At 46.4% G+C, this 20,030-nt stretch overlaps 4 protein-coding genes across 4 annotated transcripts; 3 read left to right on the forward strand and 1 right to left on the reverse strand.

Moving 5' to 3' along the window:
* Window positions 1-1,658: 1,658 nt before the first annotated feature.
* PADG_07501 (uncharacterized protein) lies at window positions 1,659-2,963 on the forward strand (the record flags this gene model as incomplete). The annotated part of the gene is made up of 1 exon (XM_010764571.1): window positions 1,659-2,963. The coding sequence occupies one exon, from the start codon at window positions 1,659-1,661 to the stop codon at window positions 2,961-2,963; it is 1,305 nt and encodes a 434-aa protein (XP_010762873.1).
* A 1,372-nt stretch (window positions 2,964-4,335) lies between these two features.
* On the forward strand, window positions 4,336-6,627 carry PADG_07502 (uncharacterized protein; the record flags this gene model as incomplete). The annotated part of the gene is made up of 4 exons (XM_010764572.1): window positions 4,336-4,998; window positions 5,102-5,987; window positions 6,082-6,460; window positions 6,528-6,627. The coding sequence occupies 4 exons, from the start codon at window positions 4,336-4,338 to the stop codon at window positions 6,625-6,627; spliced, it is 2,028 nt and encodes a 675-aa protein (XP_010762874.1).
* Window positions 6,628-7,328: 701 nt separating this feature from the next.
* On the reverse strand, window positions 7,329-8,510 carry PADG_07503 (uncharacterized protein; the record flags this gene model as incomplete). Its single annotated transcript, XM_010764462.1, has 1 exon — window positions 7,329-8,510. The coding sequence occupies one exon, from the start codon at window positions 8,508-8,510 to the stop codon at window positions 7,329-7,331; it is 1,182 nt and encodes a 393-aa protein (XP_010762764.1).
* Window positions 8,511-13,748: 5,238 nt separating this feature from the next.
* PADG_07504 (uncharacterized protein) lies at window positions 13,749-19,037 on the forward strand (the record flags this gene model as incomplete). The annotated part of the gene is made up of 3 exons (XM_010764463.1): window positions 13,749-15,497; window positions 15,570-15,679; window positions 15,758-19,037. The coding sequence occupies 3 exons, from the start codon at window positions 13,749-13,751 to the stop codon at window positions 19,035-19,037; spliced, it is 5,139 nt and encodes a 1,712-aa protein (XP_010762765.1).
* Window positions 19,038-20,030: the final 993 nt, after the last annotated feature.

Below are 20,030 nucleotides of genomic sequence, written 5' to 3' on the forward strand. Positions count from 1 at the left end.
GGGACTTTTCTTGCACATGGAAGCAAGGATTCCACGTCCTATTGAGAGTTTTCAAACAGGGCCAGAGAAGCCCATCTCCAATTGTTTCGCCGTTCTCAATTAGTTATCTTGTCTTTTCCCGGCGTGGGGTGGTCACTGGCTAAGCCGCTCGTCATTTTGCAGCCTCGTTCATTGCCCACCGATGCGACATGAAGTTGATCAAGGGATACCCCCGCCAGCGGTCATGTCGACTCTGACTCAGGGTCCCGTGCTCGGGTTCGATTCTAATCTACCCTCCCATACGCGGAGGTCAAATCTGTCTTGTGGCTATCAGAACAATGTCCGAGTGGTTGTAGGGCTACGGGTGCAGGGAGCGTCATTGGCATCATAAGCAGTTATCGGCTCCGACCACTCACAAATGGGACTCTTGCATGCGAAGATAGGATGCATGGAGTTTCAATTGGAGCTTTTCTCATGGCTTGTTCACGGGCTGATTCCAGGCCTTGCTCGATCAGGCTCGAGAGAGCGAGGAGGCACTGAATTTAGTTTTGATGTATATTTATGTTGTTCCGTATGCGTTGTTGGGATAAATAATGTGCTGGGATTCTTCCACGGGCATCGATCGAGAATCTTATTTAGTTAATAGGAATAATCATGATGAATTAATTAACTTGTGAACCCTGTGTTGTGTGACATCAAGATAGTTCTCAGCAGCCAGCAATCAGGAGAAATAATAATAATACTCTTTGCGATCGGTCCACTAACAGGTCACTCCCCCAGCAAAATCAGCGTGGAAAATACCTGATTTTGATGCAATCCCTATTCAACATCAAGACCCCCCCATCGTTGATCCTTCGGCCAATTACAACTGAAACTCTCAACTTGTTCCTACAGCGACATTTATTTCATCAATCCAGTGACAGCTACAGTCAAGTCACAGTATAAGAAAATTCATTGAACTAGGACATTCTCCTTCTGTAGAAGGCGAAATTGAAATTGTTGAGCTGGGGCTTTAGCATGTGACTGAGATTTATATATAACTAACCCAGGTAACTGAACCAGTTAGTTAAATAAGAAATGTATAAAAGATATCATCCATTCTAGAAGCAGTTCGAATATATAACTAGATGATTTTAGTTTTCTTACTTCGCTTGCCAAGTTCTCTGCTCCTGGTCGCATTTGGTACACTGTCTGGCAGGCTGGCGGAGTCTTTCTGCGGCTATTTATCCGTCTGTCTCTGCACCAACAACTCCCCAACTATCTACTTGACAGGAACTCGCTGAGAGTGCCATCGAGAGAGGACAAAACAAGTCGTGAGTTGCTTGATTTTAGGTGCGTATTAAAGTATATTGGGGTTTCCCCCATGTTGTGCATTTAATGATGCATCATTGTGTTTTGTTCTGGTTGCAACAAAGCAGAACAAAACAATCACTCAAATAGTGTTTATGTTTTTGCCACCAGCACAGGTATCAACTTCAACACCCCCCCGGCATTTCAACCGTCAACCATACCAGGAGTATTGCAGAGAGCTCACACTTTGTGCAGTGCGCAGATTTTGTCCACTGCTTCTCTGATTCCCTTATCACTACAAAGCAATCTCCACTGGAAACTACATGTGGAATTGATTGGGTCAAAATAACGTCTGAAGCAAAAAGAGAAAAATTTTATCTATAAATAAAATGGCCGACTACCGTTCTCCGACGCTGCAGAATCCGCATCGCAAAGCGCTCCCTTCCGGCAATGCCGGCCTACAATTTCATTCCACAGGCTCTCCGGCCTCACAGCATCCTCCCCAGCAGGCAGTGAGACCGCAAGCACATCAAAATCGGGCCCAAGTCGTTTCCTCATATCCTCCAAACCATATGAGCCCGCAAAGGCAGATGGCCCCCCCTTACCCTCCTCAACTACCCCAACATCGGCAACAGCAACAACTTTCCCAACATCAGCAGTATCAGCAGCAACACCAGCAACGCATGAACCCTTCTCTCCCCATGCGACGGTCCTCGACTGCGACAAGTTCTACAACGTCGACCGGAGGCAAGGGACATCAGCCTCACGGACACCCTGGCACCCAGGTCGATATCCGACGAAGCTCCTCATCACGCTCCACCAACACCCCGCTAGGTTACGTTGCGCTCATGCGCAAGCAGAAAGCTACTGTATGGTGCGACCGTGCGCAAACACAAGACCCTCGCGTAGTCGCCCAGAGACGAGCCGCAAAGCAAAGGGCAGCACTGGAAGTTCATGGAGGGGGCGGTCGGAGCGCTACCCTTGGAAGCACTGGGAAGATAAGGCACAATACATCCTCGCGCACGATGGGTTACAACACGGCAACTCTGGTTGGCGCTGGTGTACCTCTCCGATTGAGTGCGAATGAGATTGGCGACGGGGAGGATGACATGGAAAACGACAGGCCTGTTTTCCACCGTAGAACAGACAGCGGGCGCAGTTCCACGGGGAGCAATCGTTTTTTCCCCAGCGGGTATCAGCGGCCGCAGCAGGGTCGGTTCAGTACCAGTAGCAATGGTAACACGCCGCCTAATTCGGATGTTGCAGATCGACAGACTGATATTCCTGAACTTGTGGAAACTCCTGCGCCTTTGAAACCGGAGGGTGAGAAGGATTACTTTGCTGTGCCGACGGCCGCCACCAACGATAATAATAACGTTAATGCCAATGCCAACGTTAACGCCAACAATGTGAATGGTAGCCCGACGATGACAACGACCACGTCAGATCCGGAAACGGCGAATTCAGACACCACCACCAACAAACTCGACTACCCCGGTACTCTACAGAGCTACGGTAGCGAAGAAGAAGACTTCGGCACAGTTACAGAGATGGCAGCACCGAGTGGAGCAGTTTACGCTGCGAACCGAGTGAAGAAGACAGATGACCTTAGGCGTAGGGGTAGCGTGGATGATCGATCTACCAGTATGAGTAGTGTCAGGCTTTTTGTTGCCAATCCGGACTTGAGTGACTGAGGGAAGGATTGGGGGCCGGGGCCATTGGGGTTGGGATCCAGAAACTCTTTCAATTTTCTGTGCTTAAATTTGTTCTTTCTTTCCTTCTCTTTCCTTTCCTCTTTTGTGTTTTAAGCTACGAATGTGTAATTGGAGTTGCAATGAGGAGCTGGGAGTTAGTTACTATCCTTTTTACTTGACCAAGTCAGACTATACACTGTAACTCCATTTTTAAACCCCAAATCCCGTGGAATAGGGTTATGCGGTTATACTTATATTGCACATATGCCCATGACTTCCTAGATACACTGCGGTCCAGAAAAAGAGACGGAGTAAGGAATTCACGTTTTAACCCTTAGCGGTGGCCTTTTACTTACTTTCTTTTCTTTTTGTTACTTGCCAATATCTTCTCAATTCTTCTATATCCCCCATTAACAAGCAGCTATAGTGCAAAGCTACCACCTTTTCCAATATTACGAAGGAGATCCCTTTCGCTCTGTGAACAGATATTTCTTACCCTTAATTATCCCCTGTTCCCCATTTTCCTCCCCTCCCCCCTCTTCAAAAATATAGCACTGTCCCAATATAAATATATACCCAGAAACGTTGCAGGATGAAAAAACAACATCTTCTATTCTCCTTTTCTGTATTTCCGACACTGAAAGCCCGATATTCAACCTTCACTGCACTATGGAGCGCTTCTTGCGAGTATCAATATCTGCTTTTATCCAAGGATATGGGCTGTCTTGAAATAGATTAATTAGCACATTTTCGTCTTGTGCACTTGTTGCGTTTCCTTGCTCTGCGTAAAGAGGTAGCTCTAGCGCCCTCAGCCGATAAAGATATCGGACCAGTAATTCTAAGCAATGGTGAATGCGTATCAAAGTCCAACCTTTCTCTTCTGTCCCTCCTGTCCCTCGTGTCCCCCGTTCCTATATCAATTAGTAGCTGAGACACCGAATCTGGAGGTGGAGACAAATTTTAAGTGCTGATATCACGTGAACACGTGACTGCCGCCAATTTGACGCGAAAAAGACGGGTTCATTTTATCGGGATTAAAGAGACCGCGACTCTAATTTCAGCCTCAACCCCGTCAGTCATCTAATCTCTTCAATTTCCTGAACCACAACCCTTACTACAGCAAACCAATCAGGGTTGTTTCATGAACAGCAGAGAAAGCAAAGTCTCTCATTGCTGCAGCTTTCTTAATTTTCTTGATCGGGTTTGAACTTGGGTGTTTCTTGATTAACTTGGAGGAGCAGCTCAGTCTTTTCTGTCATTCATCATCTCCCAGGTTATAAATTTGATTACAACACTCCCTCGCCTTTGCCGCCGTTCACTCATATAAGTCTAGAGAGCGTGAGAAATTGTACTCTATTTGCTGAATATAAACATGGAGGTGAAATCACAGCTGGGCTCTGCCAACCAATCAACATCATCACGAAAGAGGGCTTTCAATGAGGTGGATGGTGATGTGCAGACTGTTCGTACAAACAATGGAAGATTCGAATCACACGTGGTGGTGCCAAATGGTAGTGTTCAACTGTTGACTACTACTACTGCTACTACGGATGTCAAATCAGAGAACATACTTTCCTCCGTGGAAAATCCAGACATCCCCCTACCTATCGTTCCTACAGCCATCAGTACTTCGTCTTCCAACACTTCTGATCTCCAACCTCCCACAAGTACCAATTGTTCTCCCAATTCTGTTATACTGTCGCCAATTGCCCCACCTAATAACTATAGACATAGCCAAAGCTCACCACCCGTTCCATCTCCATCTGTTCCGAATAATAAAAAACGAAAGCTGTCCCCTGCCACAAAGCTGGCAAAGGCACAGGAGAAGGAGGCCAAGGAACGGCGGAGGGCAGAGGAGAAGGCAAAGAAGGAGGAAGAGAAGAAGAGGCGGGAGGAAGAACGGAAGAAGAAGGAAGAGGAAAAGGAGGAGGAGCGGAAGAAAAAGGAGGAAAAGAAAAGAACGAAGGATGAAGAGCGGTTAGCCAGGGAGGAGGAGAAGAGGAAGAAGGATGAGGAGAAGACGAAGAAGGAAAGGGTGAGTTTTTGTTACTTGGTTTTCCGAAATCCCCTTTTGGTTAAGCAAAGGGCTTTCTGCTTTTCTCGCTTTTCTATTTACTTGCTGACGCCTCTGGTTTAAGTCGCAAATGCGATTGAATGCATTTTTTGTGAAGCCTGCGACACCCAGCTCTGCAACGGCTGGAAATACCTCTTGCGGAAAGACCATGGGAAATTACAACGTTCAAGGTCCAACCGGCGGTCCGGAGACGGCGAAGGCGGAAAAGAAACCCCTTTCAGACTATGAACAGGAGTTCCCTCCGTTTTTCTTGCAGTCTCATGTGAATTTGGCTCCATTACATCGTTTCGACCGAGACTACGATTCCATGAAACACGCGTGTGAGACTATCGATGCTGCATTTAAGAACAATAGATTGTCTGAAGAAGAAGAAGAGACACCAGCCCTTAAATATTGCCCCTCAGAAATTTTCAACATGATACCCTATAAACGACGGCAAGGCAGGCAAAATTACCCTCCCGTGCGTCAGATACTTATTAAAATGCAAGATTCTGCTTTGAATACCATTGAATTAACAGGAGATGGGAAATCTCGAAACCCGGCGGATCTGTTGAAGAAGATTCCAATGAAAATTTTGAAGTTCGGAGAAGATGTGAGGCCTCCATATCAAGGCACTTTTACAAAACAACTATCTGAACAGGAGGCTAAGAGGCTGTGTCGGAATCCATTTGGACGAGTTGTTCCGGATTTTAATTATGACTATGATTCAGAAGCTGAATGGGAGGAACCTGAGGAAGGTGAGGACTTGGACTCGGAAGGGGAAGAGGAAGTTAGTGATGATGGCGACGGAGATATGGAGGATTTCTTAGACGATGGTGATGATGATGCTGCGAATGCGAAACGACGGGTTATTATCGGAGATTTAGAGCCAGTGTGCACCGGGATATGCTGGGAGAACGATGGGGAAGTTGACCAGATATTGAAATCATGTCGAATGGAGATTCTATCAGGTAAGCTTTCAACGATTTCCACACGCTCTCCAAAGCCCAAATTGACAAGTGGGTTTTTTTTTTTTGTTTTTTTTTTTCCTTCTAACTGAAATAGATACTTTAAATTTCCCCATCGATCCCTTTTCTTCTGAGTATTGGAATAAACCTGCACCACCATCCCGCTCCCCATTGAAGCACCTAACACACCTCTCCAATCAATCCATTGAACGAGCTGGTGTCAGCGCAAGCTCTTCTCAAAAACAAATCTCCCAATCCTCCGGACTTCTTCAGGTACCCATTATCCCTTCTTCAGCCTCAGCCTCCTCAACGACATCAGCAACGACATTTCCTCCGGGCCAATCCACTCTCCCTGGCGCACCACCATCGCATAAACCACGCCGTCCCTTTCCACCGGATCAGGTAGCGGAATTCAGGGAAGTCATTGCAGGCAGTAATTTAACGAAAGCGGGATTAGTGGAGGTGTTGAAGAAAAGGTATGTTTCACCACCGATCAGTCAGCTGTATCTTGGAAGGACCCTTTGAACTAACGACATTACTCAGATTCCCCAAAGTTTCCAAAGACATCATCAAAGACACGCTTAGCTCCACGGCAAAGAGACTCGGCGAAAAGGAGGCTGATAAGAAGTGGGTTTTGATATGAGCGGGGAAACACTACCGCCACCCCCTTCCTCTGGTTGAGATAAAGAGGAATGAAAATGAAAATGATGAAAATGGATGTTTATGTTCGTCGTATTTACATAAAGATTGTTTTGTTATTATAGCCGGTCCTTCATTTCTTGCACATAATTACATAGAGCATGGTTTTCTCTTGTATGTAGGTACATGGATGACTGTACCGTTTCTTTTCACTACATTCATCGGCCACTTACTCACTCGTCTCTTCATCCTCCTTCACACATGGCATCATATTCAGCCATGAGGCTACCTACCTACTTGAAGCGTTTAACGCACAGATATTTCTTTACTTCGGCACCAAACTCCCCACGCTCCAAATGACATATATAGATGGATAAGGACTTATGGACGGCAAGCTTTACTATTGAAAAAGGTGTGATTTGGGGAGTATTCTATACAGGAATTATCCATAGCTAACCAGGTGTAGTTAGAGTACAAATAGTCAATATTCCATCAACCCTATCCTCATCCAACCCTTCCCTTGGATTTGGGCATTCCAAAACAAATTCAGAGAGCCCTTCTCACTTCAATAACCAACACTACAGTATTATATATATTTCAATATCTATATCTATCCCATATATCTTTACAAAACACATAGAAAAGAATACCGCTTCATCCCAATTAATTCAAAAACACTTCCAACCCCACCCCCAAAGGTCCTACCTAATATCCAAGCGAGAACCGCGTCCTCTCATTATACCACTGTTCTGGCAATGGCTCCGGAAACGTAAACCGTTCACACGGAATTAGACGAAGAGTGTGATATGTCTGCGCCATGAGATCCGATACATCCACTTCACAGAGTTCCCGGTATATAGGATGAGACTCTGCCGTTCTCCTGGTCTCATTTTTCCACCGCGATGTCATCTCCTTGGTATACGCTGCAAGCGAGCAGTGGTAGGGATACTTCTTCCGATCCTCGTCATCCACGCGGAGCATGTGGTAGTCGTTCGCATCGAACACGGAGAGCATGTGGTGATCTGTAGTGTTGGGAAAACTTGCTCCCTCAGATGTAGACAACCAAGCATTATCCGTGTGTTCGCGGGTATGGGAGGACCATGGTGATATAATTATGCTATCTGCTGCTCCTGTTTTTGCCCTTGCCGTTCCTAATGCGGGCGGAAAGCAGCGGTGTGTTCCACGTTTCCAGACACCTTCAATGTAGCTAGGGAGCGGGATGAACGATGAAATGTTCGTCTTACAATTCTTGATGTCTGTTTGGCGAATGTGGTGCCACGGCGGGACACCCAAGTAGATAGGGTTGTTGATTTCCATCCTCTCACAGACCGGGAAGTAATTTTTTCTCTTGAGACAGACAAGTAACTGGAGGGAGAGATCTGTTTGCAGGTCCGTTTCAGTGTGGATTTCCTTTCCAGTTGAACGTGATGGGGATGGCGCTGGTGGAAGGGGACAGCGTGACATTCCCCCTTGGAGAACGCTGGAGAGCTCCATATTAATAATCAATGAGCGAAGTTTTGGGCATAGAGCGGGCTGCAACACTCCTGGATATTGGGGACAGGAGCTTTGGGATGACAGGTTTATGAGCCCAGAACACAATTGGCGGATGCGTAAGCGCAGGTGGGTGAGGTTTGGCAGCAGCTTTGCTATATGCGGACATAAGTGATCGCCACTACTGTAAACTTCAAAACCTGAGGTGTCAATTTCGAGATTGGTGCATGTTTCTGGCAGAGATGCTAAGAGTGATATTAGAACAAAAGCGGAGAAACCAGGTTCAGCTCTAATTCTATCAACATCCGTATCGTCATTAACATCAGAATTCTCAGGGTTGATAAGTGCCAGTGGCTCATGATTGATCCGCAGAGAAAATGTGTGAAGCATCTTCATATTTCCGGGGATGATTTTGGATAGATCTCTCAATAAACAATCCAGGCCCTGGCAGCCGCGAGCAGTGGAGAACGGGTCAACTGACGTTATATTCAGCAGCAAGGTCAAGGACTGTATATCACATGGTTTCTTTAAGCTCATTGGCAGCCTTGAGTTACTCAGGAACAGAGAAAGGCTGCGATTCCTCAGAACCACAATGGTATGCAACAGCGTTATGGCAAATGAATACCACTTCTTGCATACAAGGAGACATGGGAAGAAAGTGCTGATTGGTGAATTCATTCGAAAAATCAATAAGATTCTTTTGAGGATCACGTCAGTTTTTAGGAGGGCATTGGAGGTGGTGGAGAAAAGGGATTGTGCAGAACCCGGTATGGTTGACATTATTGTTTTTGTTTGGTAGCCCCCTTCTGGATATCTGTAGAGGACAAGCATACACCCAGTAAATGAGAAACAAGGAGCAAGGGGGGCAAATAGACGAATCTGTTTTCACGGTACACAGTGGCTGTCTTGATATCAGCGCTCGAACATGAGGCGTCGAATCAAAGCCACCCTAGGTATTAGAGGATGGCGGATATTCGAACAGCGAATATACAGTTCTTCTTGCGTTCCGTGATCTCTCTGCTGCGAATAGGAAGAATGATGCATACTGCGCATATAGACAGCAAACAAACTGGGTCGTTGGAAAGAGCAAGACAGGGCGGTGTTTGTGTGTGCAGCTTCTTCCTGAAGCGGGTTCCCGCTGGGGGGAGAAAGAAGCTGGCCGCGATCGAGGAGGAAGAGAGAGGAAGAAGAGAGAGAAAGAGAAGCGGCATGTCATAGTAATAGAGCCATGGAAAATTTGGAAGAGAGACTGTAGACGGTACTCATATGTGGGTATAGAGCTGAATACCAGATCATGATGCTTGGTCAATTTTGTTCCTAATTACTCCGTACTGGGAATAGACTAGGGGCAAAGAGCAGCTGCATAGCTGGTTAACTGGGTTGTAGGTCTGTAGAAAATCTCTTGGAATGAGTTAACTAGCGTACATGTCTTCGAGGTGAAAGGCGCATCATTGCAAGCCTTGTTACCCATGCTGATACATGCAATCTGCAGCCATCAGAGAAATCCGGAAGAGATATGGGCACTCATGAATTGAAAAATCACCAGGGGTGTCCGTAGAGCACCCCAACTATTCATCCTTTTGCCACATGTTCCCCAGTCTCTGGCTGATATATTGGATAGAGAAAAACATAAAGAAATCCTAATAAATGATGTTTCCGTTGGAAAATCAAAAGAGCCACGAGATCAAGACCAGCAAGTCAATGCTGTATGTTGCCATGCCATGCAGCTATCTTCATTTGCCTTGATTGCCACAAGTCACGTTCCTCAAACAACACCGAAGATAATCAAGAGAAAACAAGAAGCCAGCGATGCAGGAGAGCGGACAACTGCAACTGGAACTGGGAACTGGGAACTGGGAACTGGGAACTGGGATCCACTTTCACCGACCAAAACACAGCGAAGATGGAGTTGATTAGATCGAGCAGCAGTGAGGAGGGGAGGACAGCAGCAGCAGCAGCAACAGCAACAACAACAACAACAGCAGCATGAAATAAAAACTCCTCAACAACAATACCCAGTCCTGCTGAGTTCAGCTGCGATGGATAGTTATAGTGGAGATGCTAATATCTCATCGGCCACTCTCCAACCAATACGGCTGGTGAGAGTGCGGATGACACGTGAGAATGGGGCGAGAAAGATAGTCTGAAGGCGATAAACATGACCATTCGAGCTGGCTGGCTGACTCACTGCCCTTGTTCCGTGTTTGAGCTGGCTGCTTGGTGGATGTGTTGTTCTTCGTCAGTGGCTGTGGTTCTGTCTCTGCTTCTGTTTCTGTCTGTCCCACTCCGCTCACTGGTAGGGCGTTAGATCTGGGTGATGTTTTTTCGAGACTCGACCCAGCTGAGGTTTGCGGGCTCCCGTTAGTTAGTGCTGGAGAACAGAGAGACCGTAAGTATATCCAGCTGGCATGCATGCATGAATGATACATCCATCTTTTTCTTGGATTAAAAAAATTATCTTCTTTTTATCGAATTTCCATTCGCTGCTGTTGCGAATATTCAACATATTCCGTCCTTCGAAAGGACATCCCTTAGTGCAAGAGCAGAATTAAATATAAAAGATGTCGTTAGGCATTAAAAACTACCAACTATATCCTCTCTTATCCCCAGCCAGACAGCCCAGCAGCCCGGGAGAGAAAATCCATCAATCCTCCGTCAAAACTTAACCCAACTTTTAATAAACCAAATGAATTAGGTCTGGAGCCCAATGGGCGGACAGAGAAACCACATGCAAATGATGCAAGGGTGTCCAGCAAATGCATTAAATGCATGCAGTGCCAGCTCATCATCGTCGAAGCAAGCAACCTAGTGTTCCGCCGTGCTCGTCTGTGATTCGACGGCAGACCTGCATTTCATTAACCATCCAGCCATTTCTGACCCCTCCATCCCTCTTCGAGGCTCGAGGTGAGGTTCTGAGTCGGACTCTCTGCTTTTATTTTGCAGCTTGCAGAATTTCTGCGTTTATTATTTCTCTTTTTCTTTTTGTTTTTCCCTTTTTATTTTTATTTTTATTTTTTATTTTTACCCCCTTCCTTTTTGCTGGTCGCTTTGGAGAGGAGAGAGACGAAAGGAAGGGATCGTTGGGGGGGGGGGGGGGGGGGAACTAAAATAATACACGTCTCATCGGATATTTATTTAGAAACGGTCTAGAAGTATTATTTCTGACGAACCCTCCCACCCCAATTCATTCAGGTAATGAATTACTGCCCTTGAACAAGCGGAATGGTCAACCTAAATACTTTCTACCCCAACTTCCCCCTGTTATGAGTCGGAAACCCCCGATAAGAGGGAGAGGGTATCCATCTAAATATTATATTTCTGGCCTTGCCTTGCCTTTCCCTTTCCCGTCCTAGCATATCTGCCCTAAGGTAACTGAGTTCACTCTTTTGCAAACTCCATAATAGCACTGACCAACGACGTGGCAGAGTTTTGGATCTGCAGTTGAACATCACACATCCCTTGGCCGTCTCGAGTCTCGACTAAACCCTCTTTCATCCACCCGAGTCCTGCAGGACGACATAAACGGAATTGGTAGGGGAGATCAAGTGGAGAGAGAGAGAGAGAGAGAGAGAGAGAGAGAGAGAGAGAGACAGCGAGAGAGAGAGAGAGAGAGACAGCGAGGGTTTTGAGGGGGTCTATGTTTCATTCCCGCTTGGTGGTGGTTTATGTCGGTGAGAGATAGGTTGTTGACAAGAAGTATTTTTGCAATGCGTAAACAAAAAAAAAAAAAATAAGATAAGCCCAGTCCAATATTTTAATGTTTCCCTTGGTGCATTTTCTTTGCATTAACCCATCTTTGAATCTCTGACAAATGGGAAATTTTATATCAGTCAGAGAATCTAACCTCCAGAGAGGCCTTGATATATCCAACGTAGGATTTGATAAGATCCAAATTTTTACCTCCCCCCCCCCCCAATTCCTCCATGGATGGTTGGTCTTCTTCTTTGCCCTTCTTCAGCTGGCCACGGCGCATAATAAATATGGTTGGTTAACATGTTCGGTATGACGCACTCATGACCCTTCCCATATACCCCCTTCCTTTTCCGAGATGCACTTCAGTGAGCCAGTAGCCCGCAAACTTCCGTGAAATTTTCCACGCAGACTCGACAGTTCCTATGCCCATTTCCATAGGCGTAGGGCGGTGATCGAAGCCAAGTAGGCAAATAAAATAAAACGCCAGCTCAGTCGGTTAACGAAACAAGTTGGATTACTGAGGTCTCGGACACCGATATAGATGGCAATTTTGTAACACACGGCACAACCACGTTGTTCCCCTGTTGCTGCTGCTGCTGCTGTTGTTGTTGTCAATTTATATTACTGTTGCTATTGGGTTTCGAATTTGCCTTCTTTTCCCCCACCCTCCGCCTACCTGACCCGCATCTAGTTGAGAATGTAGCAGGCGGGAAGAAGTAAGTTGGCCAGTTGGCGGAATGGAGCGAAGCATTTGATTGATGAGGAATGAAAAGTGACAGCTAAAAGGGCAGCTTTACAGCCTCAAGGGCAAGAATAGACCAGATAAAATATCTAGTGGATATGCGGGGACAAGGGGGTGGGCCTGTGGTCTTTGCTGGTCGAGTGTTAATGCATTCTAGCTTCCGCACACTTCTCCAGTTGCCTTCTCCGAATTTTTAGTTGTTCACTCACTCGCTGGCTCTTTGATCACTTTTAAGTTGGCTTAGCAGTGCGATGTCAGATTCTAAATACGTTTAACAGCGCATAATTACTGGAGGCACGGAGTAGACAATTTTGAATAACTACTTGCAACTGCTTGTTTTTGGGTCTTGGAGAAGTAGCTGTAATAGCTACAGAATAGAGAAAGCAAGTAAATACGTAGGTAAATATAAACAAAGATCTATTTAAGCAATAAGATACACATCAGCGTGGTGCGGTGGAGAATGTTTCTTCTGTCAATGCTGTTGTTGTTGTATGTAAATAAATATCTGCTGTGTATGGAGTAGTGCCAAGTCATTCCTCTCTCTCCTTTCTCTGACAACTCATCATCATCCACAAACCTCCCTCTCAACCTCTCAACCTCTTCTTTTCTTCTCTCCCTCTCCCTCTTCCTCTTCCCCTCTTCCTCTTCCTATTCATCTTCAACATCAACATCGTCGTCGCTGTCGTCATCCTCTTTTATTTTCTCCTCCATTTTCTATTTCTAACCTTTACTCTCGTCCCTGACGCAGGCGAGTGTGTTCCTCATCTCTCCCTGGGCGCCTTGTGCGCCAGTTTGCCTGTCCGTAGCCTTCCAACCCCTGCTATTAAATAATCATCGCCTCACTCATCCCAAACTCTACCCCACGTTATTTTATCCCGTATTGAGAGTGGCCTCTCCATCACTAATATTACTACCCCCTATAACCCTCATTACTCTCTCACACAATTTGCCATAACTTCTTTAATACCCACTTCCACGGTTGATCCAATTCTACTCTTCCAGGAGCTATCCAACTTGTATTATCATTCTCTCCCCACCCACACTCCTTTCAACGCTCCTAACGCCCCACCACGACCAATTCTTTATGACCAGGAGAAGAAGGAAAACCATGCGATAAATCCAAATCCTTCTTTTCATATCACTCGTCCGTTTATCACCTGGCATTTTAGATTCTCGAGGTAGTTCCCGTCTCGAGATCGATGCCACCAGACCGCCCATGGAAAGATGATCAGTATCCAACATGCCTGTCTTCCATCGGTTCTGGCCTACGCGACAGCCACAAGTATGTGGCTTTTCTCCATGTCAATTTACTTACTCTATCCCCCTATTTTACAACGAGGAAGTTAGACACTGACCTATTTGCTCACTATCATTGTTTGTGTGGGCTCTTGTGTTTAGCTTTACCCCCTTCTCCGGTGGAGCCTCCGTCTAGATGCAACTCTCCGTCTCCGTGCAAAGAGGACCCCGCTCCACCCAAACCCTCCCCTTCCATCTCATCAGTAGTATCTATACCCCTGGGCCATGTATTTCCTGGCACCCATACCACGGTTCCGTTGCCGTCTGGGAAACCTGGGTTTCCTGAACTTAATTCGCAACTGCCAAACTCTAAACCTCCTCCATCCCTACGGAGTATACAACAGGATGTTCCAGCGGATATCCCAAAGGATGTCTCCCAGGAGACCCCTATTACTTCTGCAAAGGCTCCAGTGACATTTGATGGGACCGCTGGAGTTGATTTTGGTGTATCCCTTCCCCAGTTTGCTGCCCAGTTCCGTCTTAAACAGCACCAGGAAGCCCAGAAACGCAGTCTATTGCAACGGCTACGCAACTCTCACATTTCGATTTGCCTTTCTTCTCGATTGCTCAGGCTTGGAGCAATCTCTCACAAAGGTTTGGTTGAAAGTTTTAAACATGGTGAAAAGTCTAGTTTTATTTCGATTTACAATACCATCCATGATATCCGTGAGGCGTGTGACCCCTCCTCCACTTCTGCCACTGCCACCTCATTCTCTTCCTCATCGTCACGCACCGCCAACTCAATCCTAGGACGTGATTCCCTCTTTAGACTCACTGGTACTTCCACCTTCGATTCGGAAATCCGCCACCGCCCCTATAGTTTTGTGCACCAACTCACCCCAACCTCCAGAGAACACCTATTGGAGATTTTAACCCTGGTCCGCACGGATCCCCAATTCCTCTTCGAGCGCATTGGTAACTTGCTCCCCGCTCAGCTCTCCTCCCTTGTCCCAGCTGTCTACTCACTTGAAGTCAGCGATTCTGTTTTGCCTCTTACTTCCCGCGGAAGAACAGCAGCAACTCAACCTCTGTTCTCCAACAAGCGCGCTACTGCTGCTGCACATTCCACTGCTTTCAAAGAGCATGCTCTGGGTTTCGAGAGAACGGACCCTCTCTCCTCTTTGGTTTTTAATTGTTTTGCTTCTTCGGGGTGCTCCGACTCCCACGAGGCCCGGTTACGTTTGGACGTTTGGTCTTCCACCTGCGCAAAATTGGTTTCCTATGGTGGGAGCAGTCATTATTCCTTCGTTGGCCATCTGCTCTCTGCCTGGTCAACATCCACAGAATGGAAGGTTAAGCCCAAATTTGAGATTTATTTGATGGATGTTCTCCAGAAGGGCGCGTTTCTCTTGGAATATCCGGAGAATCACCGTAGGCTTGCTAGTGGTGGTGGTGGTGGTGCTCGTGACGGTAGCGAACTCCCTGATCCTCTGCGAACTGGTGTCGCTGAGGAATTTTTCCACTCTGCCGTTTGCCATTTATTTGAGGTGCTAGATGGCCCTGACGGAGGCTTCCCGTTTGGTGCGCTGGAGTTTGGAAATGCCATCCTGGCCAAGCTTGGGATGACTGAGAGCCGCACGCGTGCTTTGGAGTATATCTTTTTCCAGTGGTTCTTTTGTAAATATCTGCATAATGCCCTTTCATTCCCGGAGGTTCGTTTTTACTTTTTTTCCTCTTAGTTTTTGGCTGTGCGTTGTCGGCTTACTCCTATATTCTCTGTATAGTCCAATGGTTTGTTGCTCGATTTCCATATTTCAAAGGATGCACGGGAGAGGCTGCTTGGGCAGATTTCGCTTCGTGCGCAGTCCCAGGTATTACGGGTGCTGCATTCCCTGTGAGTTCCCAATCCCCCACCTGGTCTCCTTCGATATGATGAATCGTTAAACTCTAATTTTTCTTCTTTTCTATATAGCCCACAATTTTCAATCGCCAATGCCGGTATTAGGATCCATGTTGATAATATGCTCTCTCATCTTTGCAATCCGATTCCCACATCACATGTGAACCCCAATCCTCCCGCTGCCAGCTCAGCTATGGAAGGAAATCTTCCTGAACGGTTCCTTCTACTCTGTCCGACGGATATCATGACTATTTTGGATGTCCTTTTCCCCAAGGCCCCACCGGCTTTCTTCCACTCACCTGAACCATTCCATCATCAATCAATTCCGCCTTCTCCTACTAGTTCATTTTCCTCACGAAACGACCGACCTAATCGAGTATTTGGGCCAAACCTTTTCCAAGGCAGAATTGATACTTTGTCTTCAACCGCCAAAACCGTGTTCACTACCGAGATGAGTTTTCAGGATGCCACAAGGACCTACACGGTACCAAGCAGTAACTCGGTTAGCCCAGTATCTCCTCAAAACTCCCTTGCTCGAATCGCAGACCGTATTCGCTATGAGCTATCTGAGATTAACGAGTCGGAAGATCGCCCTACTATGGGCCATCCATCGAGCGAGGACTGGGCTTTGATCTCTATTTCAAACGGCGGGAACACTCTGGAGTTAACGCCATCTTTCGATCAGGAACTGGAGACTACACAGGTATTTTTCTGTGATGAGTCGGGGAGCCGTTCTAGACTACCCAAGGCAGATGACGATCAGGAGATGTTACAGGATGCCATTGTCAAGCTGATTGATGACTTTGAATCCCTCGATGGCTTCTTTTCGTATGATCCAATTTCTTCCCCTACAACAGGGACAACTGAACCATCCCTTAAGCTGAAATTTGCCCAAGCTATGAACTACTGTCATTCCCATGCTGACTTTGTTGGTGCCCATTACTGGTGGAATGCCTCTCGACTTCTCCAGAAATCTTACCCAATGTTCTGGGCCACCCGAAATCACTCTAAACTTTTGAACCCCATGTATTTATCATTGAAAAAATCCATCGAGAGGTCAAGTGCCGTCATTAAAAGTTGTGAAAGCAGGATAGTGGATCTAAAGCCGGCAATGAGTCGACTTCGGTCTATGACCAAAAACATAATGACAGGTTTAGCGAAGCTGAGAAACAAGATGTGGTATATGACTGATGTCAAAAACTCGCTGAGATATGAAGAGGCGAAAAGTGTCGCCCTCGCACTACAGACAATGGCTGGACCGCAGTCGGTATCGCCGATTCCCGAGCCGAAACAATCACGGTACGGATCACGAACTCTTGGCGCATCATTCCTTCAGAAACCGGAGATTCAGACTATGAATGCGATGAAAGCACCGGGAAGCCAGGGTGGTCGATCCAAATTGTCTGACGAACAGGTTGACATGACGAGGAAGTGGTTGCAGCGTTCTGGCATTGATAACTTCTGCAAGGGTGAGGAACGGATCCATCGGTTTTGCTTGGAGATTAAAACCGCAGTCGGGAAACTGGTTGGGGACACCATGTATGAAACACCGGTTTTGTGGTCTAGTGAGCTCTATCAGAAGGAACGCTCTATATACGATGCATCTGGTGCGAGGACTGTCACAGGGCTTTCTGCGTCGAACATTCGACCCTCAAGCATCGCCAGTGAAGAGTCGCTGTATCAGCCACCATCAAGCATAGGTGCGGGCATGAGCTCTCGGCCGTTTGACCACCATATCCTCTCTGTAAACGAAGCACCATCGATAGTGAGCAAATCATCTTTCCAAAGCCTTGCGTCTGAGAGATGGAGATCTGGCCGGGATGCCGCTTGTGGTGATACTTCTTCTATCGGTGACTCACCTGGTAGAGCTATATCGACATCCGCAAGTGACTCCACGTTCTGGTCCCCAATGCACACACAAGCACAGTCCACAACGAGCGCGTCGAGTTTCCACTCCCAGCTCCCCTCAATGTTTGATGATGTCTTGACATCCAGAAGGACCGAGCGGAATGTTCATGGCAAAGTTGCATTTTTGGACGAACTTAGGCAAACCCTAACGAGTTTGTTGTTGAGCGATCTTGGCTCTCCTGTTTGGAGTTGTGGAAGTGAAACCGATGCTTGGTTTTCGATTTATTTGAACCAGCCACGTATCCAACGACAGATGGAGAGAAGGGCACGCCTGGAAAGATTTTTAGAGGAATGTGCGTCTGGCACTGATGAGAGTGATGGGAAGAGTTCTTCCATCTCCCATCGACTCAGACGAAGCAAATCTGCGGACGCGATTCTGCTTAGGGTTGTTAACGCGCACGCGGAAACAGATCGCCGTACACCAACCCCGACGCAGTCTTTATATCTGAAGGAAACGCCGGATGACACGTTTGATTTTGCCTATGAGTCTGTTTTTCGCCAGTTGATGGACAGGTTTTCTCGACAATCCAACCCTTACACCAAGCTTAAAGCACTGCAGGACCTTAGGTCACTAGTGATCTCATCATTGATCTCCGCATATGATAATCAGGCTGTGGTGGGTGTTGGTGCGTCGAATGGAACCTCATCTGCTCAAACAGGATCCAACTGCTTTCAGCACAATAGCTTGTCAGAAGGATCGAGATTTCAACCATCACAGCCACCTTTTCCACAGGTCGACAGCCGAAACCAAACCCCTTACTCCCCCATGTGTGGATCCATGACATCATGTCATTCCTCATTTGCAACCTACACACCCTCTGAATCAGAAATTATAATCGCAATGCGCGACCTAATCCAAAGCATGCAACCAAAAACCCTCTTCCGCGACCTCCAATTCATCTCTGCCTTCATCCCATCCGAAATTCTCAACAAATCTGCAAGTGGGACTGCATTCCTCCAATTCGGCCTGGCCGCATTCGCCTTGAAAGACGACGTGTGCAACAGCATGGTCGAGATCGCGGATAGTATCGTCTCGCAGGAACTCAGCAAGCGGCAGCAGCGGCACCATCATCATAATCACCAACACCATCACACTGAACTGTCCCACTTCGCTGTCAGCAATTTCGATACCTCCACTCCCGCTCTCGAGGACGCGAAGTGGATGTGGATCAATACAGCGCGCGAAGGAAACCCAGTTGCCCAGCGAGAGCTGGCGATCCTCTACCTGACGCACCCGGAGATTCTTCCACGTGTAACTCTTCCCCTTACAATGCCGCGCGACACGTTCAAAGCGGAAATGATGTATCGGCGTGATGGGGATTCCAAGTCCGATCCGCAGAGTATGTGTCTTGCACTGCATTGGATGCAGTTGTCGGCTTCTGGGGGGGATGAGTTGGCTAGAAATAGGTTGAGGGAGAGGGAAGAGTTTGATTTGATTGCTTAGGGCTACTTATTTCGTCGTTGTGTGTTGGTTTGGTTTCTCATTGATCTGAAATTCCTTGTTCTCTTCCGGCCTTTATCAAATTTTATCAAATTTTTATTTTTATTTTTTCATTTGATCCTTTTACGCAATGGTTCCGTGGTGATGTCCTATTCACTCCTTCATGTTCTTCTTGCAGTTTTCTAGCATGTGTTTTAAATGATTTTGCGTATTTATCCTGTCATTGTTCTTCTAAGTCGCTGTGTTACTGCTCTGGATACCAAGGTATGATGTTTTTATTTTTATGTCTGTGTCATTTCCTAACGTTTACGTTTCATGGGATTGGATAATAGTGCCCTTATTTATTTTACACGTTGTTGGCAGTCTGGTTTCTTCATCTTTTATTCATTTTTTCCTCCCCGCTTCTAAAACCCCATCGTTCTATTTGTCCTCTAATCTGTCTCTTTATTTCCCTTTTAAGTTTGTTTATGGGAGGATGTCTGGATTTTGCTGCTCCGCTGCTGCTTTGAAGACCTCATATCTGCGTCGCATCCCTTTTCGCTGTTTCTGCCTCTTGTCTCTTGCGTCTACACCGTGCCGTTGTTCCATGTATTCATCTATATTTCCTATCTTAGTTTTGATTCGTTCTGCAATGACATTCATTTTCTGGCTGGAGCTTGCTTAAAGTACAACAACTATGGGAGGCAATCTGTGTCGTTTTCAATGCTCCGTTTTCTGTGCTTTGCATTTGGGACAGTTACTATTGCCGTTGCTTTTGCGGTTGAGAACATGTTTCAATGCTTATTTTCTTCTCAGTCTCTTGTACTGTTTTGCCATGAACTGTGTCTCTTGCTGCCCTGCTTCTTCCTTTATACTTATATATCTTCTATTTCGTTGATTTATGTTGCCTTCTATATCTATTTGTTGGAATATCTATACATTCAACCATTTGCTTTTTGTGGTATTTTCCGCTCCTTTTTGGATTTTAGATGTTTTGTTATTGTTTTTTTATCTGGA

The sequence above is a fragment of the Paracoccidioides brasiliensis genome (genome assembly GCF_000150735.1).
Source record: "Paracoccidioides brasiliensis Pb18 unplaced genomic scaffold supercont2.11, whole genome shotgun sequence".
NCBI classification, from domain to species: Eukaryota; Fungi; Ascomycota; class Eurotiomycetes; order Onygenales; family Ajellomycetaceae; genus Paracoccidioides; species Paracoccidioides brasiliensis.